At 40.6% G+C, this 22,774-nt stretch overlaps 3 protein-coding genes across 4 annotated transcripts; all 3 read left to right on the top strand.

The window, feature by feature from the left end:
- Positions 1-717: 717 nt before the first annotated feature.
- Positions 718-15,274, top strand: LOC119120034 (synaptosomal-associated protein 25-A-like). 2 transcript variants are annotated; one of them, XM_037246625.1, is made up of 8 exons: positions 718-850; positions 5,986-6,093; positions 6,822-6,863; positions 8,746-8,794; positions 11,364-11,481; positions 13,930-14,049; positions 14,277-14,421; positions 14,515-15,274. In XM_037246625.1, the coding sequence occupies exons 2-8, from the start codon at positions 6,022-6,024 to the stop codon at positions 14,581-14,583; spliced, it is 615 nt and encodes a 204-aa protein (XP_037102520.1). In that variant the 5' UTR covers positions 718-850; positions 5,986-6,021; the 3' UTR covers positions 14,584-15,274. The 2 variants fall into 2 exon arrangements, with proteins under 2 accessions (XP_037102520.1, XP_037102521.1); XM_037246626.1 differs by lacking the exon at positions 11,364-11,481 and adding an exon at positions 11,022-11,139.
- An 817-nt stretch (positions 15,275-16,091) lies between these two features.
- On the top strand, positions 16,092-17,754 carry LOC119120042 (cytochrome c oxidase subunit 5A, mitochondrial-like). Its single transcript, XM_037246637.1, has 5 exons — positions 16,092-16,247; positions 16,870-16,986; positions 17,103-17,224; positions 17,422-17,544; positions 17,632-17,754. Exons 1-4 carry the CDS (start codon positions 16,172-16,174, stop codon positions 17,533-17,535), a joined length of 429 nt encoding a protein of 142 aa, XP_037102532.1. The 5' UTR covers positions 16,092-16,171; the 3' UTR covers positions 17,536-17,544; positions 17,632-17,754.
- A 276-nt stretch (positions 17,755-18,030) lies between these two features.
- fam219b (family with sequence similarity 219 member B) lies at positions 18,031-22,471 on the top strand. Its single transcript, XM_037246632.1, has 6 exons — positions 18,031-18,279; positions 19,055-19,163; positions 19,824-19,917; positions 19,999-20,076; positions 20,175-20,226; positions 20,408-22,471. The coding sequence occupies exons 1-6, from the start codon at positions 18,214-18,216 to the stop codon at positions 20,555-20,557; spliced, it is 549 nt and encodes a 182-aa protein (XP_037102527.1). The 5' UTR covers positions 18,031-18,213; the 3' UTR covers positions 20,558-22,471.
- The last annotated feature ends 303 nt before the right edge of the window (positions 22,472-22,774 follow it).

The raw sequence follows: 22,774 nt of genomic DNA, 5'->3' as shown, positions 1-22,774 counted from the left end.
GCTCAACACGGCATCCGTGAGCCAAGTGTCTTGGTTCTGGTGCTTGGAATGTGCACGTGCGCATGCTGAGACGCAATGCTGTGTATAGAAAATGTACTTATATTACATACAATATTTTTTTCTGGCATAATTACCTTCCTAACTCCCTTGCCTTTCTTCTCTCACTTGACTCCTTCCTTCCTTCCCTTCTGACTTCCTTCCTTAGTACTCCTTTCCTTCCCTCACACTTGCGTTATTTTGATTTTTTCCTAATATTGCTTCAAACTATCGTTACTACAGCCATTAAAATGAATAAAATGTCATTATTAATATTCATAGGAAAAACAATATACGGGTATGACTTGTGACGTTGGAGGGCGCGGCCATTTTGTCACCAAGGCTAGCGTTCTTTGGCCGGAAGCTGGGTGGGTACAAAATAAGAGCATATTAAAATCAAAAAATTAAAATAAGGAATCACAGCTCCTTGGAACCAAATGTAATGTGTCACAAGGTGGGTTTGTAATCATGTCTAACTTGCTACTGTGCTAAACAGCAAACACATTTCGGAAGGAATTGGCACCGACTGTTGCTAAAGTGATATATTCCTTTTTTTTAAAATTATTCTTTAGTATTATTATTCAGAATTAAATTGCGAACGTTTTCCAACATAACATGAGAGAACACAACGATGACAATTAAAGATTTTAACTGTCTCTCGCCCTCTTATTTTGTAGAACCCCTAACCGGCATTGTTCTTCCGCTACACGACGGCGCGCGCGCGCGTCCATGTACCCTTCCTTACGCTCGCACGGACATCTGTGAGCTGTATCGCGGCACGTTAAGGAAAGACGCGTGGAGGAGACCTGCTCAGGTAGATCTTGCTTCTTCTTTTCGTTTTTTTTTACCTTCTCTCTTACTACGGTTTCCTGTGTTTCACCTACCTGGCCATTTTCAGCCACTACGCTTGAAAGAGGGCAACTTTGATTTGCTCTTCGGGACGAATGGTGTCTTATCACAAATGACTTATTGTGGATTTAATAACAATTTTAATATTGCTAGTGTTTCCTGTAGTTTATCGCTGAGTTGTAGTGGCGCCCGTGTTTCAGCACCGAGGACAGCTCCGAGTGTGACAGCCTATTCGGGAGGATTAGGGACCTAACGCAAATGGACAAATATTGGGAATAATAAACGCCCAACACTCCTACAAATGTTTATAATTTACTGCTTTAACAGTTCAAATCTCAAATATGCCACAAAATATGAGATTTAACACATTTATTTTACTCTACCGTGTAACACAAATGAAGAGGTGAAGTTAAAAAAAAACAAAGAAAGAAAAAACAGCAATTAATGTGGTTGCACAAGTGTGCACACCCTCTAACGACTGAACGTGACTGTTTACAGTTTGTTAATCACATTCCAACGTATGTTAAATGGGAATCAGCATACACCTGCCACCATTTAAAGTGCCTCTTATTAACCCCAAAAATAAAGCTCAGCTCTTCTAGTAGCGTGGAAACTCTAGAGCAATTTTAGAAGAGAGCACATATAATTTGGTACTAATATTGGATAACCTTAACACGACACAAAACCACCCAAGCAAGCCTTACAAAGCTAGCCTGTCAGCTTGTCTAGTTTTCAAAACAAAGAGGAAAAAAACGGTCCGCACCATGAAGATGAATAACAATGAGACAAACAATGAAGATCCCGAGACACGCAGAGCGTCAGCCATAGATAGAATGTACAGGTATGCACAAGCACAGGGTTATGATGCTCAATGTGTATTTGTAAGTTATTTCATGTTCATTTAGCAGCGACTCTGCATGGATCAATGCCAGCACTGAAGCAATTTAGACAATCGTGTGTCTGGTCATTTTGATCTGTGGGCAATTTCCCATGCAGAAGAACACACAACATTTCAGCCACCCCATATTTATATATAAAGAACATTTATTAAGTTACTATTGTGGACTTGCTTGGTTGTGTGTTGTGGTAAGGTTAGATAACGTTAGCTTGAAGCATGTAAACAACTCAAGCTGACATTAAAGCCCACTCTGGCAGCCTGCTATTAAAATTGATTCCGTTAGCCAAGAGCATCTTTTGAGCAAAAGTTTGACTTTGCAACAGTCCAATATTGTAACCAGTTAGATATGAATTTGTGCTAACGTCTAGCATGTGGTGTATGTAAACAAAACTCGGCTTGTTATGATCCTGTGTTGGAACTGGGAGCATGTCCCTATTTTTTTTTTTTTTTTTTCATTGATAAAAACTTGCATTGCATCGTGACACCTGGTGGACATTTTTGTACATCTTCCCATACTGTCAGCAATGTTATGTGTGTGTATGCATGATCGTGTATCTGGACAGGACAGCGGACAGTTCCAATTTGGATTAGAATCACCCTACACCTTCAAACATTTTGCCATTGAGATTCCTATATTACTCATTGCAATAATAAATGGCATGAAAATGTTTTTATATTCAGATCATATTGTTAGTATGAAATATAAAGCCCACTAACTAAATGCCCGCCAAAAGTTCACACCAGATTCAGCATTGAGGCTTTGAAAAGTGTCCAAGTATGTCCGTAAGTGAGTGTCCTATATAGAGGAGGACTGGAAGTGAAAGAAAAAGGCAACACATGTATAGAAGAAGAGAAAGTGGTCTGTGAGTGTGCGTGTGTGGACACGTATATTAATCCAGTGGGTTTTTATCCTCAGTGAATGGGACAGTGGGGCTTTACAGTGATTATCCCCCACGGGCAGTCAGGCAGGCAGGCAGGCAGGCAGGCCTCCCCCTGATGATTGCTTTGAGTCAGCTACTGTCTTCTCCCATCTCATGTCTTCTTTTCTCCACATCAGCCACGCCCACCTCATTTTTTTTACAGCATCTCCCTTTGGAATGATCTGTTATCAGATTTTCTAATAATGACCTCTTTCTTGTGACCCCGTGGCAAATGTTTTAATAGATTCTAACACAGAGGGGATTGAGTCTTTTCTGTTGCCGGTTTTTCCCTGTGGAATAAATACAATTATTATTATTAAATTAGATAACAACATACGATAGATACTTTCAAATCTCTTGTTATATTAAAGAATTGGTTGATTATGACTTAAAAAAATAAAATATAATAAATGGGTGGGTGGATGGAAATAAATAAAAAATACTATTTATTTAAAATAAATAAATAGATAAATTCATAAATTTAAATAAATCAATAAACATTGAAATAATGTTTTTTAATCAAAATGAATGCTTTTACATAGTTTGCAGTTACATTAAAAAGAATAGCCTAAATATTGAAATAAATATTGAAATAATAGTTTGCAGTTACATTAAAAACAAAAATCACCTCTCGATGTTAAAACCCAGATATGGATGGCCCCTTGAGCTCATCCCTCGTATAAATGGTAGCAATCTCGCACTTTGTCTTCCCCTCCCCTCTTATCTCTAGACGCATCCTTCCGGGCCCGCCGTTGTCGTTACATAAGAGAGGAAGTAACGCAAACTGTTTGAGCCACGCCATCATCTTTCCTTCAAGTGTAATTAAAAGACAAAATGTGCGTATGCTGCGATGACGTTCGTTGGCACAAATAGCCCCAAAAGTCCAATTTTTAGACACGCCACTGTGCCAGCACATTTCTCTCTGTGGGCGACTCCTTCTTGCCTCTCCACAGGCATGTGCTGCCGCCATCTTGAAACTTCATCCATTTCAGGACTGGAGCACGTCACCCTCGCAGTTCCTGTCGAGCTGGATTTGATTCCAGGCCTTTTTTTTTTTCCAACCTTATTCTAAAAATACGCCTCTTAGGTCAACTGAGGACTTGAATTTGCCTGTAAATTGATTGACGACTAGTCCAGGGTGGAGCCCGTCTCTCCATCTCCAAGTTATTTTATTCTATAGAAGTGAATGAACACACAAAGGAACAACAAACAAACAAAAAGAGGAAGAGATGATTCTTTGATGCTCGCTGATCTGAGGTCTCGTGCCATGGCTTGATCAGAAGTGGGATATCAATTCTTCATATCAGCGTGCCTTGATTGAACCTTGTGTATCTGGATGTGTGCGTGCGTGTGTGTGTGTGTGTGTGTGTGTGTGTGTGTGTGTGTGTGTGTGTGTAAAGTGGTCAAGGAGAAGGAGTCAGCATTTGGATTGTTTTTTTTGTTTTTTTTTTCCTTTGGCTCCAGGCTACTATGATGCTCTCTGGCCTGCTTACATCGCATGTGCTTCCTGTTTATAGGTCAGCATGGAGTAGCAACACACACACACGATTCATGACTCATTTGTGACAATCATGTCCAAGCTGCGCACGTGTTTGAACTGCCACGTTAACATTTCTTCTCCCGCACTATTGCGACGTTAACCAAAACATGAAGCTTCGGCTTTCCATGCCTGACTGCTGCTTCAAACTAATTAATTTCACTAATCTACAGCATCGTTCTTAATAGGTCCACAAGAACCACGGATGACTGGACGAAACATGTTTTATTGAGATAATAAAAGAGGTTTTAGGTTTATTACGGCATTAAACGTGATATTTATTGCCCGCTCATCTCGGCCCAAGCGACTTTTTTTTTTTGTTCCTTCGCATGCCTTCTTATTTCACACTCGAGATTTCCCGCAGCATTAATTATTGTTTTGCACCAATCAGTTTGCCAATCATAGAGTTCGCCAACGTACGAGAATTTAGGTGTCAAGTTGGGATCACGCTTGAACCCGAACGCTTACGTCGAGACAAAAGGAGGAAATGGCGTTGGAAGAGAGAGTGTAGAGTGAGAGTAAATCCTCTTTTCCTCGCTCTGACTTTAATCCTCCTGAGCCCGGCAGCCGCTGTCCATCGAAGCAGCTGATTGGGCGGCGAGAAGGGGGCGGCGGCGGCGGCGGCATTTAAGGCCTTGACTTGATGTCTGTGAAGATGAAGACCAGGTGGCTGACCTTTGCCATTCAAGTTATATCCATCTAAATAGGCCATCATACAGTAGAAATGTAGTCCTGCTCTGTATCAATTATAAATGGAAAGACCTCATCAGTTGCACTTCAGCTGTCCGTTTTGAGAGGCGACACGGCGGGTTTCCATTTTTAAAATGTCGGAAGGAGACGAGGAGGCGACAGCGGAGGAAATTGGAAGAAGAAACCTCAGCTAGGAAGCCAGCAAGATAATCACACGATCAATAATTAGTCGGTGAGCGGGCGGACGGATGTTGGCCCAGGAACTGAAACGACACTCGATTGGTGATCAAGCATATTTGGCTTCTCTTGCCATGTTGGAAATGAAAAATATGGACATCAATATTCTAGCGTGCAAAAAAACAGGTGTTGAATTATTAAGGAGGAGGAGATGGGTGGAGATACATCATCATAGAGCAGACCTCCTTCATACTTAAACACTGGCTGGAAAAAAAACGTGAGTGAAAAATGGTAGGTTAGCACCTTAAAAGATGCCTAACCTGGAAAACCAAAACTTTTAATTATCATAAATCTGATCATATTTATTGTAAAACATGAATGTATTTATTGGTTTGCTTGGGTAGAGAAATTAAAAAAAAAAATTATAATATAATAAATCACAGTTACAAAACTGGGAGGGTGTTGCAGTGAGATTATTTTTCAAGATTGTTCACAAAAACAAATTATAATCATAATTAGACATCTTTTTGTTACTGTAACCTACTGTACAATTCCGGCGCGGAAAATTAAATTTCCGCATCGCACAAACGGTGTTAATGCAGTTATAAAATGCAATCTGTGCACTGGAAACAAACGAGTTCATGTCTTCAAATGAGATTGTGAATGGATGGATGGACGGACAGACAGAGTAAACTCTTGTTACTCAACTACAGAGAGTATTTAATGCGGCTAACATTGATTTTTTATCTTGGTTGTTATTGAAATGTCATTGTCAGCTTTGCATGTCTACTATCCAATTTATGAAGACTTATCTCGATTTTTTTTTTTCCCCACAAGGTGTGCTTTGTCTCACCATCTTGCTTTTTTTCTTCTTCCAGTTACGTCGTCGTTGAGTTCAAGGTTCAACACCCACCATGGCGGACGAAGCAGACATGCGCAACGAGCTGGCCGACCTGCAGACTCGCGCCGACCAGATAGCCGACGAGGTAAAATGCTGAGATGACTTGGCGAGCCGAGAGGAGCTCAGAATAATAGAGCGGCTCCAATGAGCTCGTTAAATATTCATCAGCACATCATAGCGAACCGGAGAGACTTAGAGAGGCTTATTGGATAGATAGATAGATAGATAGATAGATAGATAGATAGATAGATAGATAGATAGATAGATAGATAGATAGATAGATAGATAGATAGATAGATAGATAGATAGATAGATAGATAGATAGAGTGATAGAGTGATAGAGTGATAGAGTGATAGATTGAGTGATAAAAAGGTGCAAGAATGAGTAGATGGATTGATGGAAGGAGGAGAGGACTGATGCCTTGATTTGTGGAGGGAGGGACGATGGATGGATGGATGGATGGATGGATGGATGGATGGATGGATGGATGGATGGATGGATGGATACAAGGATGGATGGATGGATGGATGGATGGATGGATGGATGGATGGATGGATACAAGGATGGATGGATGGATGGATGGATGGATGGATGGATGGATGGATGGATGGATGGATGGATGGATGGAAATCCGACTTGATGTATGGAGGAAAGAGAGGGTTGAATAGTGAACAAATGCGAGGAGACAAAAGTCACTTGAAAGGGTGAAAAAGAACCCTTGGAGAATTAAAGGAGAAGATGTGACAGGCTAAATAATAATGATGCCGTGAGAAGTGTGTTGACTATGCTAATATTGTCTTGTTGTGTTGCAGTCTCTGGAGAGCACTCGCCGCATGCTGTCTCTGGTGGAGGAGGTGAGTTCACTGACCCTCGTACATCGTATCATTTCCCACCTCAGCACTCAAGGAGAAATCAGACACAGGCTGCGCCACGTCTTAAATCAAACGCACCCTGATGAGCTTCCACTTTTAGCCCAAACTCGCCGTCTCTTTCTTTTGTTTCTGTCGTCTTTTGTGAGGTGTTTAAAAATAGCTCGCCGTGCATAATGTCCTCATTTAATAAGACAACAGCAGCTGTCCTTACGCAAGCTCATCCGGCTACATTTGCATAAGTTGGCCTGGCAGCAGCTCGACGACCGCGGGGGGAATCGGCTCGAGGGCCGAAGAGGAGCGTGTTCGAGACCCGTTAAACACAAACGAGCATGCAATTTGCTAGGGAAGCGTGTCTTTGTCTTCGTATTCCCTTCACAATATGCTTTGACGGAGGCAAAGAGTACGTTCCTGTTCCTGTTCTCTTTCTCGGTCGTGCGGTCACACGTGCCCAAGCGCCCCACGTGGCCTTTGGCCAAGGGTGAAGATTAGGCTAATTGAATAAGCACGCGACAGGCAATCCCAGCAGGAAGCACACTCCATGATAAACAGCAGCACTTAACATTTGCAATGCCTGAAGATCATCTCCTCCAAAGTCATTGAAGAGATCCAATTTGTGATTTAATAGGCAGGGACATTAATTGTCGGCGCTGCTCATACGACTGCGAGGTCGGCGTCCTTGTCTCGTACCAATGTGACCCCCCCTTTAATTCTCCCAGCTCATGACCTTTAATGGACAAGATGGCGGAACGCTAAGAGAGCCTCCCTCTCCTGCAGCGTGACCTCATCAAGCCTTGCTGGGTTACAAAATGCAGATGAACAAGGGCAACTGCTGTGCCTTAATAACACCTTCAGCAAAGTGTCAGTAAATATCAACTCAAATGACTGCGAATTAATTCTCTATGTGAAAAAAATAATATTTGCTTCAATATAAAAAATTCGATCCAAATGATGTCATTACACGACACTTGCACACTTCCAAGCGGCCAAACAAAAAAAAAGCGCTGATTCTTCATAATCATCAAGAAATATTTGGGAGCCAATGCGAGTGATCCGAGTATCAGTGACACCAACGAGCGGACGTGTGTGCCTTGCGATCTCGCCGAGAAGGTCACATGACGCCCGGTTGCAGGAGAGTTGATGCGTGAAGCCGGAATTCGGAATATCTGTGGGAGGAGCTCACGGGGAGTGGGAAGCTGTTGTTGCGTTGAGCTTAGTGTGTGTTTAATTAAGTATGTCCTTGTGTGTGTGTGTGCGTGTGTGTGTGAACAACAACGCAAATCAGACTTGACTGCTGCTTTGTCAACAAAGCTCTAGCTTAGGTTCAGTGAACACAACACAAACACGAAAACAAAATAGTTCTTTGGAAAAGTTTGGAGTCCCGAAAGTTTGGATTCAGTCTAGTCATGTCACCTTGTTTGTACTTAGTCCAGATTTATTCCAGAACATTCATTATTAGTTTATTCTAGAATCCACTCCAGTCTGTGAAGAGTTAGTCCAGAACATTCATTTTGGAAGATTTCGCCCAACTGGTTTATCTGCATAAGGTTTAATCCAGATGGTTGAATTTCAAGGGCTCACTTCATAGATTTAGTTTAAGGAAGTGATTCCAAAAGAAAAACCTTTTTAATCCTGAAAGTTTGGTCCAGAGAATAAATTCCAGAAGGTTTAGTCCAGAAAAGTAATATTTGAGTATTGAGTTCAAATATCGAGGTTCAGTCTGTTCAGTCATTTTTTGAGGGTTTGGTCCAGAGGGTGGGATCGAAATGAATCACTCCATGATGTTCAATCTCGAGTCGTTTCTACATCAACCTGTTTACTAATTTCAATTCTTCTGATTATAATCTTTGTTCTTCTTCCGTGATAGAGTAAAGATGCTGGCATCAGGACTCTTGTCATGTTGGACGAGCAGGGAGGTGAGTTACCAATGGAAACGTCCCCAAGGTTCCATTTATTTTTTTTTATTCACGTCTGCTCTGCCTTTCTCCTGTTCCTGTCGCAAATTGGAACCGCTCTCTGCTTTTATAATTAATCCAGAGTGAGAGCCCTTGCTTCTACGCAGTCTAAAGCAACTATTGCAACTTCTTTTATGAGCAGTCTGTTCTCATAAAAAATTTAGTAGGATTTTATACTTGACTAATTTTCATTTTTGTGTTACTTGGATACTCTTTTGGTCAACATTCCTAACAAATGTTGAATTTTATAAATTCTCCAAGGAGTAATGAGTTCATAATGTTTTTATTATATAATATTTCCTACTAAATGCTGCTGAGAACATGTTGCTAAGCTAAGCTATGCCAAAATAAGCTAACTCTTGCTTTGCTTGGCGTGTATTGAGCATCAATCACATTAATCAATATGATGACAGTTTGATTACGATAATATTTTATCGTGTTTATATTATTCCTAGAAGACTAGTTGTGTTAAAAAAATTCAAGATCCTTTATAATGATGTCCAAGAATACATTTAAGCATAAAAGTTGGCCTATATCAGGGATATGAATCGTTTCATTTAAAAAAAACTGTATATTTTTCATAGTTATTTCTTAATGTTAATGTAACCTTTGCTTAATTTTTCTTTCATTTCAATCTAGAAAAAAAAAGAAGAGTTTTTAAACTTACTATTGGTGTAACAAAAATAGATTTGAATCGGAAACTATGTTTTGCTGTAAAAGAAGTGAGCGTGTCAAATCGAACCAAATGGAATCTCTTGAAATATATGTATCAAATCATCTTTTGTGGTCTAAAATTGGCGGCTCCAGAACATATCTCCTGTGCTAATGATGGGTTCTCTGAAAAGAACCTCCTCCTTTGAAAAGAGCTGTGAACTTACATAAGTCATTGACTGCAGTGGAGGTAGGGGAGACGCTAATGGCTTCCTCCATTTTAGCGTTATGAAAAGGGCTGATGGACCCTGGCCTCCTGCACTTGACTCTGACATCATCTCTGACACACACACACATGCACACACACATGCACACATGCACACATGCACACACACACACACACACACACACTCACACACGGGTTTCCTGTTTTTGAAGGTATCGTGGCGCTTGTGGAATGGAGGACATTTTGTTACATATGATGTCATGGAAATGGAAAGAATCTGAATTCTCAAACTCCGGCCAGAGTTTGTGAATTTTTTAATCTATCGTCTGTTATTTGCTGGAAAAAAAGAACGCTTCGGCGCCATCTTGGTGCAGAATAATTATGCTGAAATGAGTTTAGAAGATTTATATAGACAAATTTAGTGTTTTGCCTCCTTATAGCATCCATAGGAAATTGCAAATCCTTTAAGGGGAATATTTCCAATCTGACCCTCCTCGTTGTAACGTTTTGATCATTTTAAAAGTGCAACTGACTTGTTTGAAAATGAAAAAACTCCCCACCAAAAATTCACAACACCTAAATAAAGAATGAGGTACCATTTGTGACCCTTGCTGGGTTCTTGACTACAGTGTGAACAAGCTGTTAATATAAAACGGCCCTGTCTCCTTAAGAGTTTCTTCTCCTCGAGGACAAAGTGTCACTTTCTACTAATGGACATTACAGCTACGGCCATTAAAGAACCGGCATGACGATCTGACCTTGAAATAGTTTTAATAGCTCGGCGCCCTATCGACCGTTTGAGTGGCAGCCAGCTCTAATTGTGATGCTAGCGATATGGAGACGGTTATTATTTGAAGCAATGTCTGCTCTCCTTTTGCTTCTGGTCCGTGAAAAGTAGAATGGGAAGAAGATTTTTTAAATATAATTTTCAATTTTATTTATTTAAAAAAAATACTACAGAAAATCTTGAATTTGGAAAAAAAATATTCCTGTTTGGAAAGAAAATCCACAAATATTTCTTCATTTTATTTATTTGAAAAAAATACTACCAGAAATCTCGAATTTAGAAAAAAAAATTCAACTCGAGATTTTCTTCCAAATAAACGATTTTAGTATTTTTTATTTTTCGTCAAATCGATTGTGAGGTGGACCACTAAGGTTTGGCGGCACGACGAGCCCTCCTCTCCCCTAATAAAAGTAGAACGCAGCAGGCGCACGAGCGGGCGTTAGGCTCGCCTCCCGCTTGGCCTTCCCGCGTCGGCCGGGGAACCGCGTGAATGACGATGCCTCTCATACCTTTGTCCTCACCAGAGCAACTCGATCGCGTGGAGGAGGGCATGAACAAGGTCAACGCAGACCTGAAGGAGGCCGAGAAAGATTTAAAAGATATAGGCCAGTGCTGTGGGCTGATATGCCCGTGTATTAAAAAGTAGGTACCGGCTAGGAGCCGCGTGCTCCCGCCCTGTCCAGTGCTGGTGATGTCGCTAGTGATGCTCGTGATAGTGATGTCCGATGTCTCTCTTGTCACAGTCTTCTTCTTTTTTTTGTCTCCTCTCCTTTTGTCATCCCCCCCAACCTCCGACCTTCCTCCTCCTCCTCCTTTCTTCTTCTTCTTCTCTTTTGCTGGGTAAATGTCAATGTGTTGGTAATCAGAGCAACTGGAGCGCATCGAGGAGGGGATGGACCAGATCAATAAGGACATGAAGGATGCAGAAAAGAATTTGAACAATCTAGGACAGTTCTGTGGTCTTTGTTCATGTCCGTGTAACAAGTAGGTGGCGTGCTTCTGCGGCCTCTTTGGGCTCTGTAGAGCATGATGATTATGATGATGATGATGATGATGCACCGCATGCATGGATGTGTCGCTTGTACTCTGGGAGATTTTGCCACTTTTCAACCTGCTCCCCTAACTCATAAGTCAATTGCAAACACATGGAGCAAGAAGTTGCAACTACAAAGTTAACAGGATGGAATAAAACACTTGATGGAGGGGTGCAGTCTTGACTCGCAATACGGTTAGTTACATATAGTGTACAGTAAAAAAAAAAAAGAATCTCAATTTAGGCCATTTGAAGAAACAATATTTGTTCTAAATATATTTAATTATTTATTAAATACGAAATAGAAATAATTTGTCAACTTGAGACACGTTTTTTAAAAATATTTTAAGAAATTATTTTAATTTATTAAATAATATTCTCTTCAAAATGCAATGGGTGGGGCGCACCTCTGGGGTCTTAAGGCTCCAAAATCCATTTTGTGAATTTGTTGTTGCACTCTTGCTCAATTCCAAACACAAAAAAAAGCCTCGCTCCCGTTAAATATTAACAAGCCATGGTGGAATGGAGGTCAGGCTGAAAACATGGTGAAATGCTCCTTTACACTAACCTCATGTGAAAGCTTGCGTGCATGCATAAATAACACAAAACGCCACAACGGGTTTGATTTTTTTACTTCTTTTATTTAATTTTTCTCTCCAGCCTTTGACGGCTGCTTACACATGCCCTTCATTGCTCATTGGATGAGAGGTTCTTTTCCTGCAGGTAGCAGCAGCGTCAGCGGGGTCCGCGGACCCCCTCCGCCCCCTTTTCCTAGCCCCGCCCCTGCCCCTACACCACATTCCCCTTATAACCCGATTGCATCACCCTAACCCCCCACATATCACGATTTCATCATGTGAGAGCTTGGCCAAAGAAACGTCAACGTGGCCAAACACTCGCATGATGTCTTTCGGTCCGCTAAGCCCCCCCCTAGCAGCCAAACTATGGCCCGCGCGGCGCCATGTCTGAGCAGTGACGTCGACCATCAAACGCTATACACGAGGGAGACGAATAATTGCCTATCGTAAACTACATTAAACATAAATTTGTCAACGTTTTTATTGGACAGCAGCGACGCTATATATTTCCGTATGAAATATATAATTTAATATGACGTAATGAAGAGCGTGTATAGACGAAAACTGCATTTTTTTAATGTAGCCATACTAGCAGTGCTCATTGTACATTTTTTATATGTACATATACACAAATAAAATAAAAAATCAGTTTATTATGACAATCTTTTTCAGCATTTTTCCAAAACAATGTAATTGTATTGACAACAGGGAGATCATCTCTGTGTCGTTACAGTAGCTCTGTAGCGAAGCGCACGTGGTCTCTTATGTAACGCGGCAGTTACGTCATGTGCCTTTTTGCAGCAGCCTCGGGTCAAACGCTAGCATCACAACAATATTCTGTAAGGAGCATCCCGCGCTTTTAACCTATTTCCGAGGAGTTCTTTATAGCGAGGCCTTTTTCATTTTTTTATTGAAAAAATTAAAGGGGGAAATCGTTTGTATAGAATATTGAAATACATTGAAAAAGAAAATGTGTAGTTGTGTTTAGCAATGTGTTTTTTTATTTTTGATTAATTTATTCTTAGTATTGCTGATGACCTAAATAATTCCTAAAGTTAAGGGACATACAATAAAATAGGCATCAAAGAATTCCGTATTACAGTTTTGCAAAAATTATTCAACATCAATTGCGACGTTTGATTAAACTGTACGAAGCTGCATGCTTTGAATGGGGCAAAGAAGCGCCATCTGGTGGCCAAATAAAAACACTAAGTTGTCCGAATTGAAACGTTAACCAAAAAGCATTGCATTTGTGTCAATGTGACTTGAAAATAACATTCTCCAAAGTTTTCAGTCAGCACAAAATGGATATCTTGCAATGGCCTCAGCAGGTGTTCCACACTATTTCAATGTAAAGACGTGTGTGTGTCTGTCGGTGTGTGTGTGTGTGTGTGTGTGTGTGCATCCAGATGAAATGAAGGGCCTGCTGTCAATCATCACCCACACTGTTTTTATGATTATGATTATTTCCCACACTGAATCTAACCATGTGGCTTTCTTTTTATAGACACAGCCATCCTTGTTTTCCTTTTCCCCTCCTTCTTTGTGTGCATCATTTGTGCGTCCAAATGAGTTTGTCCTCTTTTGTGTGCTTTATTATTGCTATTATTATTTATGCGTGTGTGTGAGTGTGTGTGGCCCAGATGTCAATTGATCCTGGATCAATTGTTGCCCAGATTCTACTGTAAATGCATGTGCATTGCTCCTAGTAAGCCGATTGTTGTTTTGATGCATGTTGTACAGTTCAACATGCATGTTTAAACCCTCATACATGCATATGGTTGGTACAACAAGTGACATGGGCATGTGTGTGCGGTGTAGGATTAAGGGTGGGGGCCAGGCCTGGGGAGCCAATCAGGACGGTGTGGTCAACAGCCAGCCTGGCGCTCGGGTGGTGGACGAGCGCGAGCAGATGGCCATCAGCGGGGGCTTCATTCGCAGGTAAGTGTGTGTGTGTGTTGTTCCTAATTTGCTTTGTGCTATTTAAAAGCTAGTAATAGGAAGTGTAGGCTTTGATATATATTTTTTTATTTAACCTTTATTTACCCAGGCAAACAATTAAGAACAAGTTCTTATTTACAACTTTGCCTGACCCAAAGAACATTTTTTAGTAGTTTTGCATTCCATATTTTCAGAACTGTGTTCACGCGTGTGTTTGTGTGTCTCAGGGTAACAGATGACGCCCGCGAGAACGAGATGGACGAGAACCTGGAGCAGGTGGGCGGCATCATCGGCAATCTGCGTCACATGGCCCTGGACATGGGCCAGGAGATCGACACCCAGAACCGCCAGATTGACCGCATCATGGATAAGGCAATCTCTCTCTCTCTCTCTCTCTCTCTCTCTCTCTCGCTCTCTCTCTCTCATTTTGATGAAAGCTCCATGAATGTTGCTTTTCCCTTGCAGGCTGACTCCAACAAGACCCGAATCGATGAGGCCAACCAGCGTGCAACAAAGATGTTGGGCAGTGGCTGAACTTCAACACCCTGTACAATATTTAAAACACACACACATGCACGTTCGCACACACAAATACAGAAACACACATAATTCCCATCCCTGTATTGCCTCTGCAAAACATTGCTTCTATTGTGACACATGTAGACGTTTGCACATATCAGCACTTCCTTTTATTGTTCTGTATTGGTTCCCCAGCCCCTCATTCTGCCTGTTTTTATTGATGTAAAATTCAAAAGACACTCATCTTGACTGTTATCGGGATTTAGTGACTGCGTACGTATAAACTGTATATGATGAAATATTAATTCCAGTCACTTCAAATCTGATGCTAGAGATTGTATATACACGCTTTTGTCCTCAGGGAGCTAAATCAGACCAAGTTCCAAACGTGCAATCTGGTGTTCTTATCGATTATAAAGAGCTGTGGGTTGGGTTCTTTTTTTTTTTAATTTCTTCGCCATTTGGCTCTAAGCACATTCAGCTCCTCCTCTGCTCGACCATTAAATATTCATTCGCCGGCACAAAAATATCCTAACTGTATACGTACAGAGGAGGGGCCCATATCTATAACAGTTCCCTCGGCCCTGTCTGCTACATTGTGCCACTCTCTTGTCTGTCTGTTTCATCCTTTCCAGACTGTGAGCAATCACTACATAAGAGTTGTACACTGGGAAAACAAAGCCAATAAAACCTTCAGAACGATAAATTCAGACTCCTTATTCTTCTCTTTCAGGATTTGATTTTCCTCGTTGCAACCTCCGCGCTCCCACAAAACCAATTAACGTGAAATTAATTCACAATCGGATTAAATAAGACTTTGATGACATTCATGCGGCACTACTTCTCATTTACTTTAAGAAATTAACTTTTACTTTGTAAAGGTCAGGTAGAAGTCAAGGAGCTTATCTTAATGACTCATTTTGAAGCTTTTCTTTTTCTTGGGATATTTAAAATGACAAAAAAAAAAAACAAGGATGATAAAAATAAACTGGAGATGTGTAGCAGGGAATTACACTAATGGGCGTCTAGTGTGTTGCATTGAGCCTGCGGGGTTGGGATTAGGGCGACTAATCTGCTCTACATCCATTTTGTGACTCCTACTACATACACACGCACTTATATGTACATACAACATGGCTGAATTACATCCAAATTGTACATCCAAAACGTGTCAGTCTTAACCAGGATTTCAAACCCTGATTTTAAACCAGAGTTAAGGCGTCAGATCAGGTTTTTTTTGTTTGTTTATGTTTTGTGTTCTTCCTTCTTTCTATCCTTATCACTCTCTTCCTTCTATTCTTGCCTTTTATCCGTTGCACCATCTTTCCTTCATTCCTTCAAATAGTCAAGATAAAAAGTGCATCAAGAATTCTGTAGGTTGGTCAATTTCATTTAAAGTAATCTAAAATCTAATTTCTATTTATTTTTATATCAAGCGCTCCCTCTAGCGGTGAAACACAATTAGGATGGGCCAGCAGTAACCGGAGGACTTCGGTTATTTCCGTAAGTCACGTGATTGCTTTTCGTATTTTTCCGGCTTCCAGGGTCCTTTTTTATTGCCTCCACACACTCACATTTAGCTGTTAGCATCCGCTTCTCTACTATGTTCCGTGCAGTCCTCCGGCTCTCCGCCACAGGCGCCCGGACCTTGGCGACCCGGTTCCGACCTGGCCATACAGGTAGGACGGCAAGCCTCACACCCGCAGTGTTAAATAATCTTTAAGTAAAAGGAATTAGCCGGTGCACGGGCGGCTAGCTAGCTAGGTTAGCGTCTGAACGCTAGCAAAGGGTCACATTGAAGTATATTTTATAATTCACAAGACGTTTCGCTCATAATAAATACTACCTCTATGGGGTTGTAAAATATGTTTTAATTTAAAATATAAGTGCCAAATTTAATGTTTAATTTAAATGTCACGACCTTGTGTTGACCGGAGTTGGTGACTTTAAGAGAATCATTAGTCGCAGATTACACGCATAGGGGTGAAAAAAGATTTATTTTTTCTAAATTCACTGGTGATATTATATTAAGATTATTAAAGTTTCTTAAAATGCGATTTTGATTTTGATGTTATTTGTATTCCGTTGTGCTGTATAATATGCTTATGGTTTGATTTATTAAATTGTGCCACTGCTTTAAAAAAATAGCAGCAGGCACTTGTTGGCATTAATACAGTTTTTAGCTGTTATTAATGTGTTGTTGGGGAAAAACCAATTTCAAAATTAAAAAAATCAAAAGTAATAGGTGCTGCTGTCAATGTACTGGGTGTCTAAATAAAGCTCGCACATCATGTTTTGCAGCGCCGTTAGCTTCCAGATGTTACTCGCATGCCACAGTGGAGTCAGATGAGGAGTTTGACGCCCGCTGGGTCACCTACTTCAACAAGCCCGACATCGACAACTGGGAGCTGAAGAAAGGTTGTCATTATTCAATGTATGACCACCATGAGCTAATGTAGATGAAACAAGCAACATGAAAGATTGCAAAATGTATTCATTAGTATTTTTTTTTAAATTATTTTTTATTTTTGAAGGGATGAACACTTTGATCGGGTATGACCTGGTACCCGAGGCCAAAATCCTGGATTCAGCTCTTAGGGCGTGCCGGAGACTCAACGACCTGGCCAGTGCCATCCGCATCCTGGAGGCTGTCAAGGTGAGTTTCAGCTTTCCTTCCTGATAAACATTTCAATCACTAAAAAATGTAAGTATACACTACAATTATCTAGTCAGATACATACAATCTGACAACTTTACATTAATAGAATTCTAGTAAATTTCTTGAACTTCTCTGAAATTTGAGGTATTCTAATTGTGATCTTCTAGGAACTAAAATTGTTTTTTGTTTTGCAGGATAAAGCGGGCCCTCACAAAGACATTTATCCATACTTGATCCAAGAGCTGAAGCCCACGCTGGCGGAACTCGGCATCTCCACGCCGGAGGAGCTCGGCATTGACAAGATTTAGCAGGCAAAGGTAACTGAATTTTTGATCGATTCTTGTATGATCTATAAATGGACCTTTACTCAATGCACATTTCATTTTCTTTCTTTCCCCCTTCAGGTGCTTGGAGAGATGAACTCTCCTAAATTGTCTCCTGTTAAAAATGTCTATAGTGTCGATCGATTCCATATTGTCCTATTATGTAAAAAACGGTGGACTGGATAAACATATACTGTCAGAACTCTGTGTGTGTTTGTTCAATCTTAATTACATAATGGATATACTGTACAGGTTGCTCAAATTGGCATTTTCTGGTGTTTTATTGTTAAAAAATGTAATGTGACATGCCACATATTCACATGGCAGGGTAAAATGGTTCAAAATGGTTAAAATGTAATTATTTTTGTGTAGTTATTATGAAACCTGCCAAGATCCACACTACTGTCAATCCATCATGCTTCTATTTGTTTTTCCAAAAAATCGAAGTAGTTATCAGTTTTCATAATTATTCGTTTATTCCGACTCAAAAATTACCACGCTCCTACCACAAAATCTTATTTTGAAATGTTAACCGGAACTTGAACCAAAACCTAGCATTAGCAACCTATCGTGATTGTCGGTGTACTACCGGTCAGTGTTGCCAACAAACTGGCTGGTCATGGGTGTGCTGCGGTGCTATACGTTGTGACAACCGACGCCAAGATGATGAACGACATCTCCGAGGAGCCCGAGAAGGACAACTTGCTCGAAGCTCCTCGAAATTTAACGGTAGACCTCTCGCGGCTAGCGAAGGATAGTCGAGCTAAAAGCTAAACGCATCTTGATGGATTGGCTAGCTAGCTGGCTGAGTTGAACTACCCGATTTGTGTCTTTATGGGGTATTTACGCCGCTAAAGGCTTGACTCGAACTAATGTCTCCTGCATGGGGAGAATGTTGGGACGGATTTTAGCGACGGGGTGCTTTTTTGCTTAATATAAAATTAAATTTAGCTAGCTCAGGATTTGCTAGCTCATGTTATGTTTCGTGTGAATCGAAGTTTATTTACTCAACTGTAGCGGGTGCCAGGCATTTATTGGACTGATTTATCCGGTTGCCAACCAATCACAGGGCAGCACTGTCAATCTGCAACGATTAATTGATATGCAGTTTTCAAATTAGTTATTCTTGATAATCGATCAGGACCTTGTTTAATCTTAAATCATCCAACTCAGAATAACAGACCCTTAACTATAAATATCTGATTTCTGTAGTCCTCCACAAAAGCAGACCTGTCTTTCTTATTGTGACAGATTCCAATTTAATTTAAGTGTCATTTTTTCCAGTTAATTTTGTCCATCCCTGCTGTAAATTGTCCTTATGAATGTGAAAACTTGTTTGTCTACACTTGTCCTGAGATTAACTGGTAAAAAAGTTAAGGGTGTGTCGGCCCCACCTCAACCGCATCCCAAATAAGGACAAAGGCTGTCAAAAGTGAAAGAAAGGATTAAAATGACTGCGTAAGGAAGTGTATGTGAATGATTCCCCTCTATTTTGCCACTCAAGGCCCTCGGTAGTGGTGCAAGGCCTAAAAGTGGTGATGTAGGCATCAGGCCGACAGAGAAGAGAGGACCGTATATCATGTCCAGGGCGCCAGCCATCCACCTCAAACTACGTGAGTAGTAGGTGCTGTCCACAAGAGCCATTAAGCATGTCAGCAATTTTACACAAAGAGAGTCTTTATAGTCCCCAAAAATGGCATGTTCAGTGCTTCCATTCACACGTACACACAGTGAAAATTGGTGAAATGCACATCTGTCAGCAAAAAGTGATTCTATTTTAGCGAACACCATAAGAGTGCGAATTAGATTTTTTTTCAAGTCATTCACGACCTCTTATTATTATATTATTGTTATATTATTATATTCATTTATTTTTGTAAATTGAACTTTTTACTATTTGCAAGTTTGTTCGAAACTATTTATGACTTTACTCTTGTCATAATAACTTTGCTTTTTTTAAAAAAAATGTTTTATGACTGACTTAAAAATAGGAATATTGCTGTAACAAATTGGGCTTTTCAAAAAATATTTGACGCCTTTATTACATAAAATTAAGATTTGATTATAAATGTATTGAATTGTCATGCGACATCCGTTACCGCCCCCTACAGTGCTGGAGGAAAACAGCAACAGCACATGATCTTAAATTCCAACCAAGTCAAACTTTTATGTTGACAGACTTATTTATGTTGTGTGTTTGAAGACTTTACAGCATGTAACTATAGCCGTGGCGGTCATCTTGCAGTGTATGCTAACCTTTGCTAATGTCATAGAAAAACACAGGGAGCTCGCCAGGAAAGCTCTAAAGAAGAAAGCTCTCGCACCGGGACCTGCTGTCATGCATCAGCCCAGACAAGGAACTAAGAGGTCAGCGCAAGAAATGCCGTCATGTCCTTGAATGTCACCCGAGCGTAGAGCGTCATTTCCCTCCTTTTCTTTCAATTATAGAAAAGTTAAGTTTAACAAGGGCTACACTGCTTTGAGTCAACATGCAGAGGAAACTTTGATTGCACTGGATTCAGACAGGTAAAGACACAAAATGCTGTTGTTACAGAATAACCTGTTCTATTCTGTCCACACACACAAAACGTTGATAACAGAACTGGTTGTACATGCCGTTGCAGTGATGAAGAGATTGATTTTGAGCAGTGCTCCTCGGGCTACTCTTCGGCCGAGGTGAGTCACTCCCACACCCAGACATTCTTCCCCTCATAATTTCCCCTTTTCATATGGGTGGCGGCAAAAATGGCAATTTGAGTCATGGAGCTTTCATTTTTTAATTTTTAATTTCAGAATGTAGTCAATGTCCACTATCCGGGTTGCTTTGAAACTTTGCCTCTCGCTGTGTACCTTCCAGATCCATCCGGACTTGAGTCGTCAGCTGCTTCAGGACGGCTACCGCCTGGACGAGATTCCCGACGACGAGGACCTGGACCTGATCCCACCCAAAGCTATGGGTTCCTCCGTGTGCTGCTGCATCGAGACTCCGTCCTGCTGCACGCAGTGAAAGGCCACCGCTCCATTGCGGGCCGCCAAAGCAGGTTTGTGGCCCGTGTCGGAGGCCGGCGCTTGCTGCCTTCTTGACGTTTCCCACTACGGAGCCGAGAGCCGGGGCTTCTTCTGAGTCGCATCGCTGCGCAGGTGGACAACAGCAACAAAAAAAAAAAAAAGCCTTATCCACTGTGACTCCAAAGCTTGACCTATTTTTGTATTTTTTTTTTTTTTTTTTTAAATACGTCTAATTGCAACTAGAGTGACTGGTGTGGACGTGTGTCATCTTCATGTTTTATCTGCAATTTCCTGACTGCTGTTACATTCATGTCACCTATTCCTACATTTACAAGCTTGTTGGATTCAAATAGGATATCAAGTACACATTATTGTGTATGCATGGAGTTGAGTACAGTCATGCTTTTTGAAAAACGAATAATATTGCTGGCGTTGAAGCCAATGTTATTTTTTTCCAAATTATCGACCAATCTGAAATGCTGACTTGCTCTCTTTGATGATGCAATGCTAATGGCTCAGTAATCATTCTGTCTTTTTTTTTGTCTTCCCTTTATGAAACATGCTGGTTTCGAAGAGGTTTCTGACCAACGGCAGTCATATGTCATCAACATTAACGCGCTTTATTCCGGTAACATTCCGTCTTCTAACATTGCAACCTCTTTCTCGCAAAGTAGCATTTTCGCGCAACAATGCAATGCTTTTTTTTTTATAGCAACCTTTTTCCTTGTAGTCTTCCTATATTTTTTTTCTTTTCAGCGTGGTCCTAAGAGGCCTTCATTATCTCCTGTCAAAACGTTAACAACATGAGCACTGTTTCCAAGCTACTAAAGCCAATGAGTGAAGTGACAAGTACAGTGGGAAGGGTACGAACATGTGAAAGTAAAATAATACACTATAAATGTATTTAGTTTGGAAAAGAATATGCATGTAGGCTAGGGTGTTAAACCAAAGGGGTTTCTGATGTTTTGGGAGGCAACGTTATGTCAAGTGTCGCGTTGGCGCTACAGTAGTCGAATTATTTATAATATATTTATAACTTTGAGGTGGTTAGTAGGAAAAGAATTGGTTTATGTCACTTTTTTTTTCTTTTCACTTTGTATGACAGAACTGTCATTGGTGTGAAAAACAAAGGGCAAGTACTTTGCTTTTTATGCACTGTACATTTGTGGAATGGAAGAGCATTTTTCTTGATGATCAGTGGTTTCAGCCCGCACGATACGTTAACTCGTGTCGTGGTGTTCTTCTCGAGGAGGCAAAGCACTTATTCTATAAAACGCATCGTAAAGCGCCCTCAAATGACTTTCTGACGCAATCGATGAACAAATGTTTGATGTTAAAGGCGTATGTGTGCTATCGACAAAAGTTTTCATACAGTGTGCCAAGAGTAGGTTTGTGCTCATTTTATTGCATTTTAGCTCAATAACATTTGCTACATGTCCTCAAGACACAACAAGACCGTTTGAAACGTCACAATAGCAGACATGGCACCGTGAAGAACTCCAAGGAATTTTGTCCTGTATGATCTTATCTGTGGATAGTTTTAGCTGAAACTTGTCAGCCAAGGTTGAAGTGGCCATTCCAGTGACACTCAGCATATTGACTTTGATTTGGGGGACATTTTGTCACGTTTCTAGTTTCAGGGACTGTGAGTTCACCATCCATACTTCCTCCTCATTCTCCTCCCTACCTCCTTATCTGCCTTCACTTCCTTCATTTGAAAGTCCTAAAAAAAAATACCTCCTTTTGGCCCATTTTAGTTTAACATCAGTGGTTGGTAGCAAAAGTCAACATATGTTATGCAACCGCTGGACAATCTACATATATTATTTTACAATGCGTGTATGTTTATTTTTTAATAGGACTGCTGTTTTATTGGTTTACAATACATGATAAAATAAAAGATCCATTCTGACTCATGTGATTTTTTTTGGTCCTCCAGGGGGTAGTATAGCGCTACCGTGCATTTTAATGGCTTTGTTATACTAATCAGCGAATGATGCGTTCAATGTTGAATCGGAGTTGGTATATATGACACAGCAGGAGATTTACTGATTAATCATCTAATATATTTATTGGATAACCAGTAGTTTCAGTCTCGGGTGGGATATTTATGCAAACAAACATTTGGCAGATTAGTTTCGAAAAGTGGCGAAGTTGGTATTCTTTGGAAATTCCCAGCTAATTTGAACGCAACGGGCCACCCAATGTCCACGGT

Source organism: Syngnathus acus, chromosome 3, assembly GCF_901709675.1.
Source record: "Syngnathus acus chromosome 3, fSynAcu1.2, whole genome shotgun sequence".
Classification (NCBI taxonomy): domain Eukaryota; kingdom Metazoa; phylum Chordata; class Actinopteri; order Syngnathiformes; family Syngnathidae; genus Syngnathus; species Syngnathus acus.
Note: the sequence above shows the minus strand (reverse complement) of the source record. Positions and strands in the feature narration are given on the sequence as shown.

Excerpts from the sequence above, each read along its gene's own strand:
- LOC119120034 (XM_037246625.1), top strand. The coding sequence starts at position 6,022 with ATGGCGGACGAAGCAGACATGCGCAACGAGCTGGCCGACCTGCAGACT. Across the intron at positions 14,050-14,276 it reads AGCGGGGGCTTCATTCGCAG|GGTAACAGATGACGCCCGCG; the intron begins GTAAGTGTGTGT and ends TGTGTGTCTCAG. Across the intron at positions 14,422-14,514 it reads TTGACCGCATCATGGATAAG|GCTGACTCCAACAAGACCCG; the intron begins GCAATCTCTCTC and ends TTTCCCTTGCAG.
- fam219b (XM_037246632.1), top strand. The coding sequence starts at position 18,214 with ATGATGAACGACATCTCCGAGGAGCCCGAGAAGGACAACTTGCTCGAA. Across the intron at positions 19,918-19,998 it reads CCCAGACAAGGAACTAAGAG|AAAAGTTAAGTTTAACAAGG; the intron begins GTCAGCGCAAGA and ends TTTCAATTATAG. Across the intron at positions 20,227-20,407 it reads CGGGCTACTCTTCGGCCGAG|ATCCATCCGGACTTGAGTCG; the intron begins GTGAGTCACTCC and ends TGTACCTTCCAG.
- LOC119120042 (XM_037246637.1), top strand. The coding sequence starts at position 16,172 with ATGTTCCGTGCAGTCCTCCGGCTCTCCGCCACAGGCGCCCGGACCTTG. Across the intron at positions 16,248-16,869 it reads GTTCCGACCTGGCCATACAG|CGCCGTTAGCTTCCAGATGT; the intron begins GTAGGACGGCAA and ends CATGTTTTGCAG. Across the intron at positions 17,225-17,421 it reads GCATCCTGGAGGCTGTCAAG|GATAAAGCGGGCCCTCACAA; the intron begins GTGAGTTTCAGC and ends TTTGTTTTGCAG.